The following is a 21658-nucleotide window of genomic DNA, read 5'->3' on the forward strand; positions in this document are numbered from 1 at the left end:
AAGGGAGTATAGAATTTTCTATGATATAGAAAGCGTTATGTAGATAGGGTGGTAAAAACATATATAAGGCAGCGAGTTGAGATATTGTGGGATTGTTGTTTTTTTTAGGTTTTTTTATGTTACTTATGGGCGTGTTTGAGTGTGGGCGTTTGTATTATATGTTTGTTTATGAAATGTGCATGCCTGTGTGTGTGTGTGCCTATTTGTGTGTATGTGTGTGTATGTACCTATTTGTGTGTGTGTTTGATTTTATGAGTGAGAGCCAAAAATAAAGTATTTTAGTTTAATAACATTTATATATAATTAATTTTTTCCACTTTCATGCGGCTATTAGAATAATAAGGTGTGAGTGTGTGATAAATAGTATTATTGAAAATAAAATATTTTTTCCTTATTTTTATTGTTGATAAAATGATAATAATAATAACAACAATAATAATAATAACGCTTATAATTATTGATATTATTAACTTTATTTCTAACTTTAAAGTTTCTTGTTGACGCCATTGTCATCGCCATTACTTCAAACATCATACGATTTGTTTAAATAAATAAACGAGCGAACGAATGATCGAGAAAAAGAAACAATTAAAAATGAATAAACTAACAAATTAATGAATGGATAAATGATGGTTAAATGGATAGATAATAATTGGATATATGGATAATTGGATAGATGATTTTAAATGGATAGATAATAATTGGATATCAAATCAAATCAAATTTTATTCAATCAATCCAAATTAATAATAATTAGGTAATGATTAGGAGACCAAAGCTAAAAGAAAACAAAATTCTTTTGTCGCAGGCCACCGTTCACAAATTGTTCATTCTAACACGATTTTTAAGTAAATTTATAATTCATGACAAAATTAACATAATGCACAATTTACACGATTCTAATTAAATAAAACTTGTACTTTTTTTTAATAAAGATTTCTTTATTTTGTTTTTAAACAAATGCAAGGAATTTTTAGTCTTTATATCAACAGGAAGTTTCTCCCAGATTCCGGGACCGGTATGTTTTATAGCTACTAAAATAAAATAGTAACGACAAAATCGAAGAGTTAATGAAGGGGCGTAGCACGTATTTTTTGAATGTCTCCGTTTCTAAACTTTTGAGCACACTTGGAAACTGTTCTCCAACAGAAAATTCAGCCAGAGAACATAGTGAGAGCCATGCTTTCATCAAAAATTGCTTGGGATGCAGATCAGCGAGGGAAACATGGGGCCTGCCAGATGTCGAGGAGGTTTTTAGTCGGTATGAGGTCTACTCGAGTCCACATAAAATATTTTCCTACTTCAAAAAAATAAACATACATACACACTTTATTTTATACATACATACAAACGTACGTAGTACGTACGTACAAGGCCGTAGCTAAGGGGTGGGGGCTGAGCCCCCACGAAATAATTTACATTGATAATTTTTTGTAACAATCATTAATTATGTGTTTATTTTAATGCCTATCCGTTAAATTGCATGGTAAAATACTTGCAAAAAGGGCATGAACGTTTGATTTAATGCTTACTTTTTAAAATATTTTACAGTATTTTACGTTAAAATCATAATATCAACATTCTAATAAATAACAGTCTTAATAGCAATTCACTTTTAAACATATTTATGCATTAATCGTCCTCTCGTTTTCGCTTTTAAGTTTCGATTGCCTTGAGGTTTCTGAAGTAAAGTTTTGCCATGAAAAGAACAAATAACCAAGAAAACAATTTATTGATTTATTTAACAAAAATACCAAATTGTTGTGATGAATCGAAAACTTTGTTGACACAAGAGTTGGAAGTTGGTACATCTGAGTCTGAGAGTCTTGTGAACATTAACAATGAATTGAAGCTGAAGGGCAATGAGAAAAATGTTTCGTCCTTAGCTATCCCAAAAGATAATTTTGATGCAACATGTTCAAAAACAAAAAAAGACATAGCTAATTACGTCGACGTAAAATTAAACAACCATGAAAAAATTGAGGCAAGAGACTTGCTTTGAAAACCAACAAATAATTACAAAAAATTTATTAACGATGATACAGGAAAATTTACAAGACGCTTTCAGTATGATTGGTTACAAAAGTTTAAATGGCTTGCTTATTCAAAAAAAAGTACAGGCGTTCATTGTTCAACGTGTGTAATATTTTTTACAGACAAAATGGTTAAAAGCTGATTTGAATGGATTTGTTATTTTTAACTTGATTTTAATTAATTATTTAAAATAAGTATTCCGACAGCCCCCCCCCCAAGAAAAATAATCCTGGCTACAGACTTGCACACCTTTATGCTGTTTTTATTTTTATTTACGTTTTAATTATATAATTGAGTTGTCGAGTATGTAATGTATGTGGGTGTTTTATGATGGGATGTGCTTACGTTGAATGTGTTTTGGATGTGAGGAGATGTGTGTGTTTCTAATAATTTGAATTGATTTATTAATATTGTGCTGATGGTTAGGTATTTATCTGTTGGTTGTTCTGAATTATATGTTATCGTGCATCTTCTGTGCGTAATTGTGTGTGATCGGTGTGGATAAAGTGTTTTGGTTTAAAATGGTTGATTCGGGCTACATGATTGCTGTTTGGTTCATACATGACTTTGAGTGATTGGTTATGGTCGAGAGTATATGTGTGCATCTATATATGAATTTAAAGGATTTATCTGTTTTGTTTTAGTTCTTTTTACAATGTATACTTATGTTTATTTTCGAAATATATATGTTTTTGTTTGATCACTTAAATGGACAAAAATTTTTCTTTTGGTTATGTTGGATAGCGAATTTGGGTAGTTCTATAAAAGTCGCTAAACAAGTTTTCTTATAATAACAATAATAATACTTTATTCTATACACACATACATGTGTACACATTTTTGTACACACATGTTTATATGTATGTATGTATGTACAGTAGCTCTGCTTTTACAAGCTGCTGGCTGGCTATCTTAAATGCTTGTCCACTGCTTTTGTGTAAAATGCTGATGACGAAAATGAAGACAATGTCGTTGATGAAGATAATGACGATGATGATGGTGTCGTTGACCATGATGATGATGATGATGATGATGATGATGAAAATAATTACAATAACGATAATAAATTATGTGCATTGGATTGTATTACAAGAATGTTGAAAATATTATCATCATCATCAATAATAATAATAATTATTATGTGAACGATCTTTTATTCAGCAATAAAAAAAAATGAAAATTACAGTACAAGTAAAATAAAATAATGAAATAAAATAAAGTGACAAATGCAATAAATAGAGTATAAATCTGAAAAGCTCATCATTCGAATTAAGAGAGTACGACCAGAGTTAATTAGTTTTAAAATTGATTCATTTTACATTTCTGTCGCAATAGATAGCGTATGACGATGATATGGCAGAGTTTATAAGGTAATAACAAAAATAATCAGTCCAAATAATATTTATTAGTGAAAGATTGAATGATTTAAAGAGGACTAAAGTAGATATTTCAAATGTATTTATTTTAATTTTTAAATGTTTTAAGTCGTCGTTTAAGTTATTTTTCAAGTTATTAGAGTATTTTGATTGTTTGTAGTTTTTAGAGTTGGAGAAGTTAGTTTCAAGGCAAATTGTCAACTCCAGGATTTCCAATATTTCACCGCGTAGCAATGCGATATCTGGTTGCAATGTCTTGAATAAGCGTGATGGTGGTTGAAAATCGTTTTGCGTCCCGGTTCCCCGAAGTAGGACGTTTTCTTTTTTTTTCTTTCTTTTTTCTTTTTTTAATTATGAAGTGTTATTTAATTTTTATCTTTTTTACTCTCTCTCTCTCCTCTCTCTCTTTTTTTATATATCCAAAATACATGTATTCACAAATACACGTACATATTTACATCCGCATATATACAGACACCCGCATGCTCGCTCATACATACAGACAAACACACAAATACAGACACACATATGTACAGACACACACTCACACACACATATACAGACACTCATACAGACACACACACAAATACATACACACACACATACAAAGACAGACACGCATACAGACAAACACAAACAAATACAGACACACAATTACAGACACACTCACAAATACAGACAAACACATACAGACCCACATACATACATTTTCATATAAATCCTTTGTTGTGCCAAGACTTCTTAGTGATGTCATTCTTTTATTTTTGTCCGCTGAATGTTGGTCTAAATCTTTTTCATGGCAAAAAAGAATTCTTTGTCTCCCTCATTTTAAATTAAGCGGATTTCTCCCTGTGCGTGTACGCGTCTGTCTATGAGTTAATGCATATGTATGTGCGTGCCTGTGTGTATGTGAATATATATTTTGAGATTTCATTGCGAGAAAAATCATTCAATAAAGCTTGATTTTGCAAGGTGAAAAATGCTTCTTTAACATCAACATTTTTTGTCCAAAATAAATAACTAGAAACAACGACACAATCACACAGATGGACAGACAAACACACACACACACTCATATACTAACACGTTTAGACTCGGGCAGTACACGTGTACTACATGTAAGTGTTTCACGCTGTACTATGTAGGTCAGCAAGTAGGTCAGCTACTCCAGGCATGAGCTAGATTAAAGAAACCTACAAAGCAGTATCTGTCGGTGGTGATAATGATAGTACGAGTTTTGATACTACCATTTATGATACAAATACTATCAGTTATGATAATACAAATGCTATCAGTTATAACAATGATAGTTTTAATGGTGATATAGGTGATGTGAGAGAGAAGAATGATGATGACGGTGAGTGTTTTTAATGGTTACTAGACAAAAAAAACGTGGAAACAAAGAAGTATCTGCGAATGAATATTCACGAGGTTAAACGACAGAGTTAGCTGGTTACAAGGATATATATATATATATATATATATATATATATATATATATATATATATATATATATATATATATATATATGTTGGTAATAGGTTGGTAATATATATATATATATATATATATATATATATATATGTGCGTGTGTGTGCGTGCATGCGTGTGTGTGTGTGTGTACGTGTATAAAAGAAGATACAAAGATCTTTTGAAGATTCATTTTATTGAAGTTTCGTTGTATAGATTTGCCGACGAAGGTAGTTTTACTTTTTCACTTTTAATGATTTGTAACAATACATTCATTATTAAAAATTAAAATTTTATTTTAATAGAATTACATTGGGGTTAATTAGAATTAATTACAATAGAAAAAAATTAGTTAACGTTTTATATTATAGGTATTGTAGAATATTAAGTAAAAATAAGTAACTCTTTAGTCTTTCTTTACTCGCCGCCATTCGTTATAATATTATTGAATTAAATAATAACAATAATTTTACTACTAATAATAGTAATTAAGACATAATTAGTTATTTTTAACAGATTATTATTAATTAATTAATTATAATAAATTTGAAGTGGGATAATTATGAGATCAAGAAACTGCAAAGAACACGTAGCCGAAATCGATGATAAAAATACCGGTAATTTTTATTATTGACGATGATAGTATTAATTTACGATAACATTAACATAATTTATGATGACATTAGCATTATTTATGATGACATTAAAATAAATTATTTTTATGATGGCATTAAAAGAATTTATGATATAAAATAATTCATGATGACATTAAAATAAATCATGACGACATTAAAATAACTTATGATAACATTTGTATCATTAATAATATAATTTATGATTACATTAGCATATTTTATGATGACATTAAAACAATTTATTTTATCATAGCATTAAAATAATTTATGATATAAAATAATTTATGATGACATTAAAATAACTCATGATAACATTAGTATCATTTATTATAACATTAATACCATTTATAATATAATTTATGGTGACAGCATAATTTATGATAATGTTACCGATATTTGATAACGTATTTTATGATACTAGCTACGATACAGATAACCTAATTTATGATAATCGTAGGTGATGATTGTGATGAAGAAGAAATCTATGACGATGCTGATGATGATGGTGCTGATGATGATGCAAGCAGCATCGATAGCGACGGCTTCGTAGTTATAAATGATTATGACGTCTATAACAACAATAATATTAAAAATAGCAACAATAACGTTAAAAATAATAATGTTAATAATGAAAAGAATAAAGTCGACAACAATGATGAGTTAAATTTCAGTTACGATCATTATGGTAATGATAGTCATACTACTACTACTGCTGCTGCTGCTGCTACTACTAATAATAATGATAATAATAATGATGATGATGATGATAATAATGATAATGAGGATGGCAATCTGATTAGTCATACTTGTTTTGAGCTGATTGAAGTAAGCGATTGTATGGAACCTAGCAAAGACAGCAGTACAGATTTCATCATCATAAACAGTATTGATGGTGATAATGATAATGATGACGCCGATGGTGATGATGACGAAACAGATGACAGCAATGCAAAAATTGTTAACGATATGATTAATAATAATAACAACAATAATAATATTAATAATAATGTCACAACTGATGATGGTAATATAAAACGCGATAATAATATCAATCACAATAATAATAATTGTAGTTGTAATAATAATATTAGCAATGATGGTAAAAATTACAATGGTGATGATGTTAGCAATGATGAGGACGAGGACCGAGACAACAATGACGCTAATGACAACAACAACAACAATAATACTAACAACAATAAAAATGGTCGTGATGACGATGTTAATAGAAATCAAATTAGCTACATTAACTACATTCAACTTGATGATGATGTTAGCAATGGTGATGATGTTGACGACGATAATATCAACAAAAACAATAATAAGACTAAGAACAGCAACAACAATAATATAGTCATCACCGAGGTTAACTATGATAGTGTTGAAGATAGTATTATTGGCAGAAATGATGATGATGATGGGGTTTTCGCGGTCATTAATATTAATTACAAAGATGGACGCTATTACGATGATAATGATTGCAGCCAGGGTAATTATGTTAATTATGTCGAACTTAACGACGAGGATAACATCATTAATAATAATAATAATAATAGAAATAATAATAATATGACTAACAACAACAATAATAATAATAATGCTAATATTTATAACGTAATAAACTCAATCGATTATGGCGACGACGATGATAGTGAAGGTAGTAGTAGTGGTGGTGGTGGTAATCATGATAATGATGATGGTAATGGAGTGTATCTGGTGAACACAAAGTTTAGAAACAGTATGATGACAACGATGACTGCTATCCGGAGACTGAGACTGAGATTGTTGATGATGCTGAGAAGCTGTTGTTGCTGACGATGAAGATGATGGAAACAACGAACAATAATAGCGATACTTACCAATTTCTGTCTGTGAAGACAATATTGATAAATTTGTTGAAAAATTATAATTGTGGCTACAAATGGCATTTGACCAGTTGATCAATTAAAAGATTATCTTTCTCCAACAGCCATTGCTGCCTTGCATGTTGTTAAAGTTTCTGCGTATGTCAGATCCTGATTTTTAAAGAATAATAAAAAAAAATTTGATTTTGAAAACTGTGGCATAATACCTAATGATCCTAAACAAATCGAAAATACCAAATCTTTGCCATAGGCATGGTGGCAAAATAAAAGGGTCAACTCTTAACACTCAACCTGGAAAGACTATAGGCATCATTAGTAGAGCAACTACATTGGTTGAAAATCATTTGAATTGTTCCACACCTAAATTTTTAAAAGGTGATGATGCACTGCCAGTTAAGATTATTGATAACTCAACAAAAGAAGAAGAGAAATTAATAAAGGCATAGAAAGTGAAGCCAAATATGCTTCTTATGAAATTTAAAACGCATACAAATCCGTTGTTCAGATATGAAGAATAACGCGAAGACTTGATACTTTTGAAACAAACTTAATCGGAACTTTCGCGCGATTTGTTTACGTTTAATTTTAATATGATCACTTCGCGAATTTCAGATTTTGTACAACAAAGAGTTTCCGAAATGCAAACCATGTTAGACTTGAGTCAAAAACTTTCTGGAAACAATGCTCCCCAACAGCAACTTCCAAGGCACATGAGAAGACGAGCGGCCAGTCACAACGTTAAAAGATTGCCGGTTGCATTGAGAATGAAGTTTCTGAGAGAGGCCGCCAAGTCGGGTCTATCAGTATCCAAAAAATTTGTTTGCTAAATATGCCCGAAGAAGCAGTAAAAAAAGATGGCTAAAGACGCATATGGTCATGTGGAGGCGGATGCAGACGGATATGAAGGTGTACATGGGGAATGGGGATACGGTATACGAAATGAGGAAGAGTGTAGAGTGTTGGAGTTGGCGGATGCACATAGCATGGTGGCGGGGAATACTTCGTTTAAAAGGGAACCAGCACGACTAATTACATATAGGTCAGGGGAGCATAGGTCAATGATAGATTATATATTGTTGGCTAAATATGCCCGAAGATGCAGTAAAAAAAAGATGGCTGGAGACGCATATATATGGCATGCTAAAAGATTTAGAATGGCGTTACTTTGGAATTGCAAAATAGCATTGAACCGAAATGACAGAAGAAATAGAGCTGCTTGGAGAGATTCAAAGAATGAATGCTTAATTTCAGTTGTATCTTGGATGAGTGTTTTAGAAATAATTGGTTCAGAAAACAAGATAAAAGATGCTTTGCAACTTTTCACCAAACCAGAATGTGGTTCACTACTATCAAATAGTGATGCTAGAAAAGGTGGTTTCATCATGCTGCATGAAAGAATAATTATCCACCTTCATATTCATGCCGAGATTTGAGAAAATTAGTGAAAAAGCGATTCTATAATCCTTACTTAGGCAAAAAAGTTGTTCAAATCAGTCATTCTCTGTTGATTTGAATGATTTTGTAAAAGCACTGTGTATTGTGAAACCAACGACGATGGTAGAAGACACAATCTCGATCCCAGATTTCACGTGGAAAGACATTGTTGCCATTCAAGCTGAAGAGACTGAACTTGTGGTTGTGAACAGTTGGATAGAGGGGACAGGCAGGTAGATGGAGAAGACAGGCAGGTAGATGAAGGGAACAGAGATGATAATGATGATGGGGTTTTTGCGGTCATTAATATTAATTTCAAAGATGGACGCAATTGCGATGATAATGATAATTGTTGCATTGTGTTTTGATAATGATTGCAACCAGAGTAATTATGTTAATTAAGTCGAACTTAACGACGAGGATAACAACATTAATAATAATTATAATAGAAATAATAATAATAATATGACTAACATCAACAACAATAATAATAATAATACTAATATTTATAACGTAATAAACTCAATCGATTATGGCGACGACGACGATAGTAGTAGTAGTTGTGGTGGTGGTAATGGTGGTGGTGGTAATGGTGGTGGTGGTGGTAATAATACACGAAGGTAAATGATAAGTTGATGATAAATTGAAAGCGAAGGACAAAATTGGTCCGAAAAATAAATTAAATGCTTTGTTATACAAATTTGTTTGAGAAATTATTCAAAAGCTTGACGACTCATGCCCTAAAAAGACCATAAGCCATTTGTCGGAGAGGCTGAATTTTTAGTGAATAAAAACTATGTAAATCGACATTTAGCTCTTGAAACTTTAGTTAGGGCGTGTTCTTTGATTGACAAGACTTTAATGCAACACTACGTCAAAAAAGATTTCCTAACTCTACTTAAAAGATTGAAGATTAGGTTACTTAATGAAGCACTGTCAAAAGATAACTGGGCTGGATATTGTGAGAGATAAAACGAAGAAACGTAAGAGTGCAAAAGACTACAAAAATAATGATGGCGATAGTATGGTCGTTGTTCATGATGTGACGATGACAATCTTCTCTATGATTTTGACATGAACTCCATCATCAACAACACCACACCGTACAGCAAAGAAATCAACAAAACATTCAACCTAAACGGCAACAATCCATCATCATCACTACAACCCAACAGCAAACGTACAAAGAACATCATGGACTTTTTGCGACAACCCCAAAAAAACTAACAATGCCAGACACCCTCCACAACAACAACAACAACAAACGCATCAACAACATCCAACACAAACACGACGACAAACTCAACAACAAAAACAAACACTAAACAACAACATCCTCAACAACAACATCATCAACCTCTCCAGAACAACACTCACAGAGAAACAAACCAACATCCTTAACCACGGACTAGGTTTCGTTCCGAGCAACAATATCATACACAAACACAAAATCGAAAACAGCATCAACAAGATCATTCGCGACCTCAAGATTAGAGATTTTATAGACACCCATCAACTCAACAACCACCACGACATTTTTCTCAACACACTCAACAAACATATCAAGTCCACATGGACGCCACACAACAACATACTATCCCACAGATGCATCACCACCATCACCAAAATCGAGGACATTACAAAAAAATACATCACGAAAAACTTCACAAATAGCAACACATTGATCAACAACACAAAAAAACACAACATCAGCAAAAAACAACACTTACATCTAAAAAATCTAATCAACAATAAAAACATCATCATCCGCAGAGCTGACAAAGGGTCAGTTTTCGTTATCCTCAATAGAGACAACTACATTCGGGAAGCGGAAATACAACTATCGGACTTGAAATTTTATAAAAAAATCAACACACAAATTGACAACCGCCGGGAAATAATGCAATATCTTAATACTATGAAAGCCAACAAAATTATAACCAGCAAGCTACACAAGTGGCTCTCACCTTCAACCAACTTCAGGAACAGGTACTTCTACACACTACCCAAGGTACACAAGGAGAGAAGCAAATGGCTCGATGAATTTACTCCACTAGGAGTAACCAATCGTGTCAGACACTCACTCCATCAACCAAAACCTATCCATCTTCGTCGAAACACAACTGAAACTCATCACCCAACACTTACCCTCCATCACCAAAGACATATTTACATTCATCAATAACATCACCAAATGTAGAACAAACCAACAACAAATACTCGTCACGGCAGACATCACCTCACTCTACACAAACATGATCAACAAACGTTCCATCGCCATCGTGAGAAAATTCCTCAAAAAATACATGCCACACAATCCGTACAACTGCATGACTATTAAGTTCTTACAAATCTCACTCGACAACAACGACTTCATCTTTAACAATCAACAATACTTACAAACAAATGGATGCGCAATGGGAAAAATCTTCTCTCCCACCCTAGCCAATCTCTATCTACATCACCTAGACGACACCCTCAACAAACACTTCAAACAACACATCAACGCATACAATAGATACATCGATGACATATTTTTCACATTCACCGGCACTACACAACAACTCAAAAAAATAGTGGCTATTGCTAATAATCTCATCCCGTCTATAAAACTAACCTTTGAAACACACTCTGAACACATCAACTTTCTTGACACCACTATCTTTAAGAATATCCCACACTCACCCTTTTTACATTCAAAACCTTTCTTCAAACAAACCAACACCTTCGATCTACTACACCACAACTCACACCATCCACCACACACCTTCAAATCAATCGTCACATCACAAATCAAACGCTACGCATCCATTTCATCACTGTTCATTGACTTCAAAGAGAGTAGCTTCAAACTTATCAACAGACTCAAGCAAAGAGGATATAATTACCAAAAACTCAAAAAACATTTCAAAGCCATCGCAGAGCAATACACAAAGATCTCACCAAAACCCAACAACAACAACAACCCGAACAATGAAAACATGAACACCAACACAATCACCGACGACGACACCGACACACAAACTTCTAACATCACATGCGACAATGAGGAAGATGTAGAAGATAACGAACAAACCATCAACAACACCTTCATCAACGAAATTCTCACCAACTATAACGACCCAACCAATAGCAACACCTATAACGATAACGACACCGCAGAATCAGATAACCACAACAACAACAATACCAACAATTACAATAACAATAGCACAACAGAATCTGATAACAGCATTACAAATGAGGTGACAAACAACCAAGACGCCAACAATGACAACCAGAACAACATCAACGAGAACATTCTTCAAACCAGAAACAAAAACAACAACAAATTCATAATCGTTCGACCATACAACAGACAACTTAACTCATTCTACGAAGAAATCATCACCACTCTAATCCTACATGGATGCATCCAAAACCACAACGACATCCTACAAGCATACACAATCAACTAACCACTACACCGCATACTATTTAAACACTAAACACAAACACACACCCATACTCACACATCTAACATCGTAATAATAATCATCGCTAACTAATAATAAACATAGGAACATAGAATGATGGAATCCAGTCATCTCGAACCGTCGAATCAGTACAGAAACAACATGCCAACCACCAACCAACCAACTACGACAACCACCAACCATTCAGTACCAACTATCTCAACATCAACTCGGAAGCATGATGATGTACTCAATCGTATTAAGGCTGTACTATATATTTTTACTCGTCCACAACAAAATTATTATTATTATTGCTGATACTACCATTTGTATTGTTGTTATTGTTAATTTGGAGGCTGGCTATCAAGGGTTTGGAAAACAGTTTGTTATTGACATAGCGATAAAAATTTTTAACATTCGCTTTAGACAGCAATTGGTTTTCTTTATTTTTGCGGTGTAGATTGGCTAAGTTAGAGCAGTAACAGGAAATCCTCAAATATTGTTCTCTATCAACTGGATTTGACCTTGCTCTCCATTTCCTCCAAAAATAAAGTTTAGTTTTGTATAATAAGCGAAGTGCCCTAGGAGCTTGATGTTGAGACGGTGATTGACTACGTCCAATTTTGGGAACAAAAATCGATATTGCGTGGTTGATTATTTGTTCGAATGTGTCCCAACACATATTGACATTAAAACAGTGCTGAAAATGATAATTCCAATTTATATTAGACAAATAATTATTTATATCATTATAATTAGCACTGTTAAAATCATAGGAGTACGTTTTGATGAATGGGTTGACGTCTGGTGGGTTGTTGATGAAACAGTTGATTTGAAAAGTGATGATGTTGTGATCACTTGAGGCAAGCGGACTGATAATCTCTAACTCGGCCAGTAAACTGGAATCATCAGAAAGTACCAAGTCGAGGATATTTTGACCTCGAGTGGGCTGATCAACCAGTTGTTGCAGACCAAGTTCGTTGAAAAGTTGAATAAATGAATTATAAATTGAGTTATTTGGTGAAGAATAATTGGTCCAGTTGATGAGTGGAAGATTGAAGTCACCTAACAGACAGTTGACATGACCTCTACACAGCTCTCTAATGCATTGTATGCTATCAGTGGCATAATCATCAGCCGACCTGTCAAAACCACCAGGGCGATAGTATGATATGAAGCGGTGATGCGTAGATGATATGGTAATATCAATAGATACTATTTCGATGTGCGAGTATTTAGTTGGTATTATGACCTCTTTGAAAGATGTTGAGTTTTTAATGATAAAGCCCACGCCTCCACCACGTGATCCACGATCTTTTTTAACAAAAACGTATCCGGGAGGTAAAAACAAGCTGTCACAATCATCCGGAGAGAGCCATGTCTCAACAACAGAAAAAATATCCGGATCATAATCCGATAGAAATAAAATTAAGTCGTTCTTTTTATTTTGTAAGCTTCTGACGTTAGTTAAGGCCAACCGAAGAGGCCTGATTTTAACGAAAGGGCTGTCCTTTATCAGTCTCCTCCGCTTTAGATTTGTCACCGGCTGATTTGGCAAGGCGTCGTGCCTGGCGCTTGATGTAAGCTTGTTCTGCCTGTCTTTTTGACAAATCAAAGTTTATAAAAATATTCCTCGTATCAGGCTTTGAACGTAGGATCCTGGAAGAGAATATTAAATCATCTACTGCCGATGGTCCGGACAAGGTAACACATAGCCTTGAGCTGCCAATACGACGTGTTTTAATGACCTGTGGTTTGATCGCCAGATGTTTCTCACAGAGATTCAGCACAATATCTCTGTCATTGATTCCTGATTGCTCCACAAGACCAGAAATACATATGAAATACATTTTGAAATACATATTAGCTTGTCTCATCATGATGAATTTGTTTCTTAAGAATTTAGAATACGTTAAATAAAATAAAAATTGTTAAATAAAAATTGGTTTGGTGACCGAAAAAATGCCTAGCGATCTTCGCACCACTGATTTATATGGTGGATTAGACTGGAAAAAAATAAATTTTAGATCGATCACAGAAGAGAACACCCTCTACTACTTTTTTTCTACTGCCGAGTTACCCGTGACAGAGTTTGCTACTGAACGCGAAAATTCAATTTTAATATCATGTGATAATCTGGTTTTGTCTGCTGAAGAATCAGCAAAAATGCCAAAAATTCAAAATGATTTAAGTCACTACTGCGTATACCAAGAAGGCCAAAATGGGACAAGCAAACTAACGACAAGCAGTTGAATGAAAATGAAAAAACCTTGTTTTGGAAATGGAAACATGGTCTCCATGCTTTAGTTGGCTACCCAAATGCTGGAAAAAGTTCAACATTTAATGCTTTATTGGCACATAGAATTGTCGAAGATTCTTTTGCTAAAGCAAAACACTATCAGGCTCTTTTGCCAGCTACGCTTGGTAAAACAAAGCTTGTTCAAAACATTTTAGACAGCCAATTGTAACTTTGCCAAATTTTGTGGCTTCAAAAGCAGAGATGGTTACAAATGGCATATTACCAGTCGATCAAATGAAAGATTATCTTTCTCCAACAGCCGTTGTTTGTAATTTTGATTTCAAAAATTGTCCTAATGATCCTAAACAAAAATACCAAATTTTCGCCATTGGCATAGTGGCATAATATAAAGGTCAACGAACAATCACCAATTTCTGTCTGTGGAGACAGCAGCACGATTAATGATATTGATAAATTTGTTGAAAAATTACAATTGTGGCTACAAATGGCATATTAAGTCGATCAAATGAAAGATTATCTTTCTCCAACAACCATTGTTTGCAATTTGGTTCCGAAAACTGAAGTCACATTGTTTCAAATTGTTGATGCTAGGAATCCGTTGTTGTTCAGATGTGAAGATTTAAAAATATATGCGAACAAACTTGATCAGCTTTCAATGAACTTAACAAAGAAAAAGGCTAATCAGAAAGCTGCTATAAAAACGGAAGGACGCGAAAACCAAAAAACATGAAGTCACATTGTTTCAAATTTTTGATGCTAGGAACACGAAAAATTTGGCGATCTTGTTGGAACGGATGACATCATTGATAAATTAAAGATTACTTTGTTGCCATTTAAGCTGAAGAGACTGAACTTGTGCTCTAGAGAAATTCTCATATTTGGTCCGAATTGTTGTGGGAAGAATACACTGGCCATGTGCATTGCCGCCGAACTTGATCTGCCATTGGCAGTTGATGGTGGGTGTTGTTAGTGATAAGAGTAAAAATGTTCAAAAGTTGTTCGATCAAGCTATCTCATTGCAGCCTTGCCTCATATTAATTCACGACATAGATGTGATTGATAGCAAAAATGAAACTGCTTCATCAAATACGGACAAACCAGTTCTAAATAATTTATTAATAAATATTGATAGATTGAACTATTCAAAATACAGAGTTTGGATGATAGGATTGGCTGGGAAACGTGAAAATGTTGATCAACACTTACTGCGTGATGATAGATTTGATGATGACTACCACGTTAGTCTGCCTGATGCTTCAAACAGGACAACTTTTGAAAAATTTTGTTGAAATTTTCAGACAGGGAGAAAATTTTTCAGCTGAAGGTGAAGGCTCTACAGAATTTGTTGCAACAGATAATGATTGTAATGGTGTTTACTTAATTTGATGTTTTTTATCATTTAGAAATTCAAGAAGTTTTTGACACTAATTTCTGTCAGTTCTAGGCACGATTAATGATATTGATAAATTTGTTGAAAAATTATAATTGTGGCTACAAATGGCATATTACCGGTTGATCAAATGAAAGATTATCTTTCTCTAACAGCTATTGTTTGCAATTTGATTTCAAAAACTGGCATATTACCTAATCGTTTCAAATTGTTGATGCTAGAAATCCGTTGTTGTTCAGATCAGCTACAAATGAACTTAAAGAAAAAGGCCAATCAGAAAGCTGATGGTGAAGGCTCTACAGAATTTGTTGCAACAGATAATGATTGTAATGGTGTTTACTTAATTTGATGTTTCTTATCATTTAGAAATTCAAGAAGTTTTTGACACCAATTTCTGTCTGTTCTAGGCACGATTAATGATATTGATATTGGTTGAAAAATTATAATTGTGGCTACAAATGGCATATTACTAGTTGATCAAATGAAAGATTATCTTTCCCTAACAGCCATTGTTTGTAATTTAATTTCAAAAACTGGCATAATACCTAATGATCCTAAACAAAACGAAAATACCAAATCTTCGCCATAGGCATAATATAAAAATAAACGAACAATCATAATTCAAAATTATTTGAAGTCACATTGTTTCAAATTGTTGATGCTAGAAATCCGTTGTTGTTCAGATGTGAAGAATTAAAAATATATGCGAATAAACTTTATTAGCTATCAATGAACTTAACAAAGAAAAAGGCTAATCAGAAAACTGATATAAAAACGGGATGACGCGAAGACCAAAAAACATGAAGTCACATTGTTTCAAATTGTTGATGCTAGGAACCAGTTGTTGTTCAGATGTGAAGAATGACGCGAAGACCAAAAAACATGAAGTCACATTGTTTCAGATTGTTGATGTTAGGAACTAGTGGTTGTTCAGATCAGCTACAAATGAACTTAACAAAAAAAGGCCAAACAGAAAGCTGATGTTGAAGGCTCTACAGAATTTTTTGCATCAGGTAATGATTGTAATGGTGTTTAATTAATTTGACGTTTTTTATCATTTAGAAATTCAAGAAGTTTTTGACACCAGAGGCACGATTAATGATATTGATAAATTTGTTAAAAAATTATAATTGTGGCTACAAATAGCATATTACCAGTTGATCAAATGAAAGATTATCTTTCCCTAACAGCCATTGTTTGCAATTTGATTTCAAAAACTGGCATAATACCTAATTGTTTCTAATTGTTAATGCTAGAAATACGTTGTTATTCAGATCAGCTACAAATAAACTTAACAAAGAAAAAGGCCAATCAGAAAGCTGATGGTGAAGGCTCTACAGAATTTGTTGCAACAGATAATGATTGTAATGGTGTTTACTTAATTTGATGTTTCTTATCATTTAGAAATTCAAGAAATTTTTGACACCAATTTCTGTCTGTTATTGATATTATAATTACGATTATTGATATTGATAAATTGGTTGAAAAATTATAATTGTAGCTACAAATAGCATATTACTAGTTGATCAAATGAAAAATTATCTTTCCCTAACAGCCATTGTTTGCAATTTGATTTCAAAAACTGGCATAATACCTAATGATCCTAAACAAAACGAAAGTACCAAATCTTCGCCATAGGCATGATATAAAAATAAACAAACAATCAAAATTCAAAATTATTTGAAGTCACATTGTTCCAAATCGTTGATGCTAGAAATCCGTTGTTCAGATGTGAAAAATTAAAAATATATGCGAATGAACTTGATCAGCTATCAATGAACTTAACAAAGAAAAAGGCTAATCAGAAAGCTGATATAAAAACGGGATGACGCGAAGACCAAAAAACATGAAGTCACATTGTTTCAAATTGTTGATGCTAGGAACCCGTGGTTGTTCAGATCAGCTACAAATGAACTTAACAAAGAAAAAGGCCAATCAGAAAGCTGATATAAAAACGGGGTGACGCGAAGACCAAAAAACATGAAGTCACATTGTTTCAAATTGTTGATTCTAGGAACCAGTTGTTGTTCAGATGTGAAGAATGACGCGAAAACCAAAAAACATGAAGTCACATTGTTTCAGATTGTTGATGTTAGGAACTCGTGGTTGTTCAGATCAGCTACAAATGAACTTAACAAAAAAAAGGCCAAACAGAAAGCTGATGTTGAAGGCTCTACAGAATTTTTTGCATCAGGTAATGATTGTAATGGTGTTTCCTTAATTTGACGTTTCTTATCATTTAGAAATTCAAGAAGTTCTTGACACCAGAGGCACGATTAATGATATTGATAAATTTGTTGAAAAATTATAATTGTGGCTACAAATAGCATATTACCAGTTGATCAAATGAAAAATTATCCTTCCGTAACAGCCATTGTTTGTAATTTAATTTCAAAAACTGGCATAATACCTAATGATCCTAAACAAAACGAAAATAATATAAAAATCAAAGAAAACTGATATAAAAACGGGATGACGCGAAGACCAAAAAACATGAAGTCACATTGTTTCAAATTGTTGATTCTAGGCACCAGTTGTTGTTTTTATCAGTTACAATGAACTTAAAGAAAAAGGCCAATCAAAGTATATGAATATATATATATATATATATATATATATATATAATATAAATTTTAAATTTAAATATTTTTCCATATTTATATATTTCATTCATTTTCATTATATATAGTCATATTAGTCATATATAGTTTAACGGACACTATAATACACCACTACAATTACAATATAGGGTGTTTGCATAATTTGATGTTTCTTATCTTTTAGAAATTCGAGAAGTTTTTGACACCAATTTCTCTCTTCCTTAACAGCATAGTTTTATAATATAAAAATCAACGAACAATCAAAATTCAAAATTATTTGAAGTCACGTTGTTTCAAATTGTTGATGCTAGAAATTCGTTGTTGTTCAGATGTGAAGATTTAAAAGTATATGCGAATGAACTTGATCAGCTATCAATGAACTTAACAAAGAAAAAGGCCAATCAAAAAGCTGACGCGACGGGGTGACGCGAAAAATGCAAAAAAATCAAAATTATCATATTGTTTCAAATTGTTGATGCTATAAATACGTTGATGTTCAGATGTGAAGATTTAAAACAAAAAATTGTAAACAATTCAATTTTAATATCATGTGATAACCTGGTTCCGCCTGTTGAAGTATCAGCACAAACGCAAAAAATTCTAATTGATTTGAAGTCACTGCTGCGTATACCAAGAAGACCAAAATGGGACAATCAAACTTACGACGAGCAGTTGAATGAAAATGAAAAAATCTAGTTATTGGAATGGAGACATGGTCTCTATGCTGTCAGAAGATTTTTTTTGCTAAAGCAAATCACTAACACGCGAAATTATATGGTAGTATATGGATATTTATTTTATTTATTTTATTTATTTATTTATTCACAAAACCAGAGGGCTAAAAAGAAACCACTTATCCGGTAAGAAAAATGAAAAAAAATGTTCGAAAGATGAATCGTACGTCTATGAATTAAGTAAAAACATAGGATAATAACAGAGATCGATGCACAATGATCTTAATGAATAATGAAAAAGTTTATGGTCAAACATAGAAGATAACTTCATAATTTAAAAAATGTACTACTGATATTATAATTGGTAAATGATATGACAGTTTTAGCCAACAGAGTTAGTTAGGCATATATGTAAATATTAAACGTAATTTAACAATAAATCACATTATAATTAAAAATCTATTTAAATCAATAGTGAGTAAATAATTTTTGAAGACAGCAAGTGAAGTTGAAGACACTACGTCTGCCGGCAATGCATTCCGCACTCGGATAATCCGGATACAGTAGAAATATTTTGTTACGTTGTCTCCAGCGTTGAAATCTTGCAGTCGACATGGGTGACCGCGAGTTGACAGATAATGTGAAGGGATGAAAAAACCATTTAAATCTGTGTTGATGAGGTTGTGTAGTATTTTGTACAGCAAGCACAAATCAAGAACCAATCTACGCCGCTCAAGTGTTTGTAGTCCTACCGCTTGCAATCTAGACAAATATGGAAGATGACGAATTGACGGAATGAATTTGGTAAATCTTCTCTGGACATTTTCAATCTTGGTTATTTGATATTTGTAGTGCGGATTCCATAGCGGTGAGCAGTATTCAAGTAGAGGACGTACATAACTGCAAAAAGCCTTCACAAGTAGATCCTTATTCTTAGATGTGAAACATTTGACGATTAAGCGAGCGCGGGAAGAAGCCTTGTGAGTGATGTTGTTGATATGCGCATTAAAGTTGAATTTGCTGTCCACTATCACACCAAGATCTCTGAAGTCATTTGTACAACTGACTGATGTTGATCTATATAATATTGATGTGGAACTAATGTTGATCTCGAAGATGGAAGAAATGAGCAATGACAGCATTTACTCGGAGAGAGTGGCAACTGCCATTTGATGCTCCAAGCTGTTATATCGTTGATGGCCTGTTGAAGTTGAACTGAGTTGGATGAACGGCTGTATAATTTGATATCGTCAGCGAATAGCAAACTTGAAACTGAAATAGATGAAATGCGTTCAACAATGTCGTTAATGAAGACAATGAATAGAGTTGGACCCAAGACACTGCTTTGGGGGACACCACTGGTAACCGATACTGAATTGGATAATTTGTTTTGAATTCTAACAAGCTGGGAACTTTGAGACAAGAAGTCCGACAGCCAGGCAAGCAGATCACCAGCTATTCCATAGGATCTCAATTTTCCGACCAGTTTCGAGTGTGACACAGAATCAAAAGCTTTTTGGAAATCGAGGTAAATGATGTCACAGCCTTCTTTGTTCTGACAAAGTGATATCCAGTCGCTGTAAAATTGCATTAAGTTGGTGCAGGTTGATCTACCAGGTAGAAAACCATGTTGAAAATGCGTAATTAGTTTGTTTTCTAAAAGAAAGGATAATATTACTTTGTTTATAATCTTTTCCATTGCTCTACAACTTGAACTCGTGAGTGAAATAGGTCGTTAGTTGCTGGGGTGGTTTGTGGGACCCTTTTTATGAATGGGAGTAACAATAGCAGATTTCCATTTAGTTGGTAGCTGGTTATTTCTAAATGATAGATCAAAAATATGAAATAATGGAACTGATAGGTTAGATGCACACATCTTCAGGACAACATTCGGTATACCATCTGTTCCAGCTGAGGTTGAATTTTTTAATTACGCAGAGTTGTATAAACTGTATGGGGAGTGAAACTAATATCTTCTAACAAGTTGTTGGTTAGACAAGGTATGGAACAATTGGAGTTGTTATCATGTGTAAATACGGAAGAAAAATATTTGTTGAATGCATTGGCCATTATCAGCGGGTCATAGGTCACGCTATTGTCATCTAACTTTAAACTACTGACATTGGGACGCGATAGCATTTTTTTGTTGACATACTGGTAAAAACTTCTGACATTGCATTTAGAAAGCAGTTTATGTTCATTGACTATTCTGTAACTGTTTGCTAAGCCAGAACATTTTCGTGACATATTCAAATACTGCTCTTTATCGTCCGGTGAAGAAGTTCGTTTCCATTTTTTCCAGTAGTGAAGTTTTACTTTATAAGACTGACGAAGTTGATAGGGAACCTGTATTTTGTGTTCTTTGCTTCTCAGAAAAGATCGAGGGATGTAAGTTGCCATAAGATTGTTTATCAAACGCTCAAAAATGTCCCAACATGTGTTGACGTCGAAGCAGTGCTGAAAA

At 33.2% G+C, this 21658-nt stretch overlaps 5 protein-coding genes across 5 annotated transcripts; 4 read left to right on the plus strand and 1 right to left on the minus strand.

Annotated features, from left to right (window-relative positions):
• Positions 1-960: 960 nt before the first annotated feature.
• HELRODRAFT_173913 (hypothetical protein) lies at positions 961-2002 on the plus strand (the record flags this gene model as incomplete). The annotated part of the gene is made up of 3 exons (XM_009020490.1): positions 961-1018; positions 1124-1261; positions 1794-2002. The coding sequence occupies 3 exons, from the start codon at positions 961-963 to the stop codon at positions 2000-2002; spliced, it is 405 nt and encodes a 134-aa protein (XP_009018738.1).
• A 9794-nt stretch (positions 2003-11796) lies between these two features.
• Positions 11797-12273, plus strand: HELRODRAFT_173915 (hypothetical protein; the record flags this gene model as incomplete). Its single annotated transcript, XM_009020491.1, has 1 exon — positions 11797-12273. The coding sequence occupies one exon, from the start codon at positions 11797-11799 to the stop codon at positions 12271-12273; it is 477 nt and encodes a 158-aa protein (XP_009018739.1).
• Positions 12274-13763: 1490 nt separating this feature from the next.
• On the minus strand, positions 13764-14120 carry HELRODRAFT_173916 (hypothetical protein; the record flags this gene model as incomplete). Its single annotated transcript, XM_009020492.1, has 1 exon — positions 13764-14120. One exon carries the CDS (start codon positions 14118-14120, stop codon positions 13764-13766), a length of 357 nt encoding a protein of 118 aa, XP_009018740.1.
• Positions 14121-15035: 915 nt separating this feature from the next.
• HELRODRAFT_173917 (hypothetical protein) lies at positions 15036-17558 on the plus strand (the record flags this gene model as incomplete). Its single annotated transcript, XM_009020493.1, has 6 exons — positions 15036-15092; positions 15291-15486; positions 15795-15854; positions 16755-16831; positions 16885-16933; positions 17476-17558. 6 exons carry the CDS (start codon positions 15036-15038, stop codon positions 17556-17558), a joined length of 522 nt encoding a protein of 173 aa, XP_009018741.1.
• A 342-nt stretch (positions 17559-17900) lies between these two features.
• Positions 17901-18946, plus strand: HELRODRAFT_173918 (hypothetical protein; the record flags this gene model as incomplete). The annotated part of the gene is made up of 2 exons (XM_009020494.1): positions 17901-18114; positions 18804-18946. The coding sequence occupies 2 exons, from the start codon at positions 17901-17903 to the stop codon at positions 18944-18946; spliced, it is 357 nt and encodes a 118-aa protein (XP_009018742.1).
• Between the last annotated feature and the right edge of the window lie 2712 nt (positions 18947-21658).

Source organism: Helobdella robusta (assembly GCF_000326865.2).
Source record: "Helobdella robusta unplaced genomic scaffold HELROscaffold_28, whole genome shotgun sequence".
NCBI classification, from domain to species: domain Eukaryota; kingdom Metazoa; phylum Annelida; class Clitellata; order Rhynchobdellida; family Glossiphoniidae; genus Helobdella; species Helobdella robusta.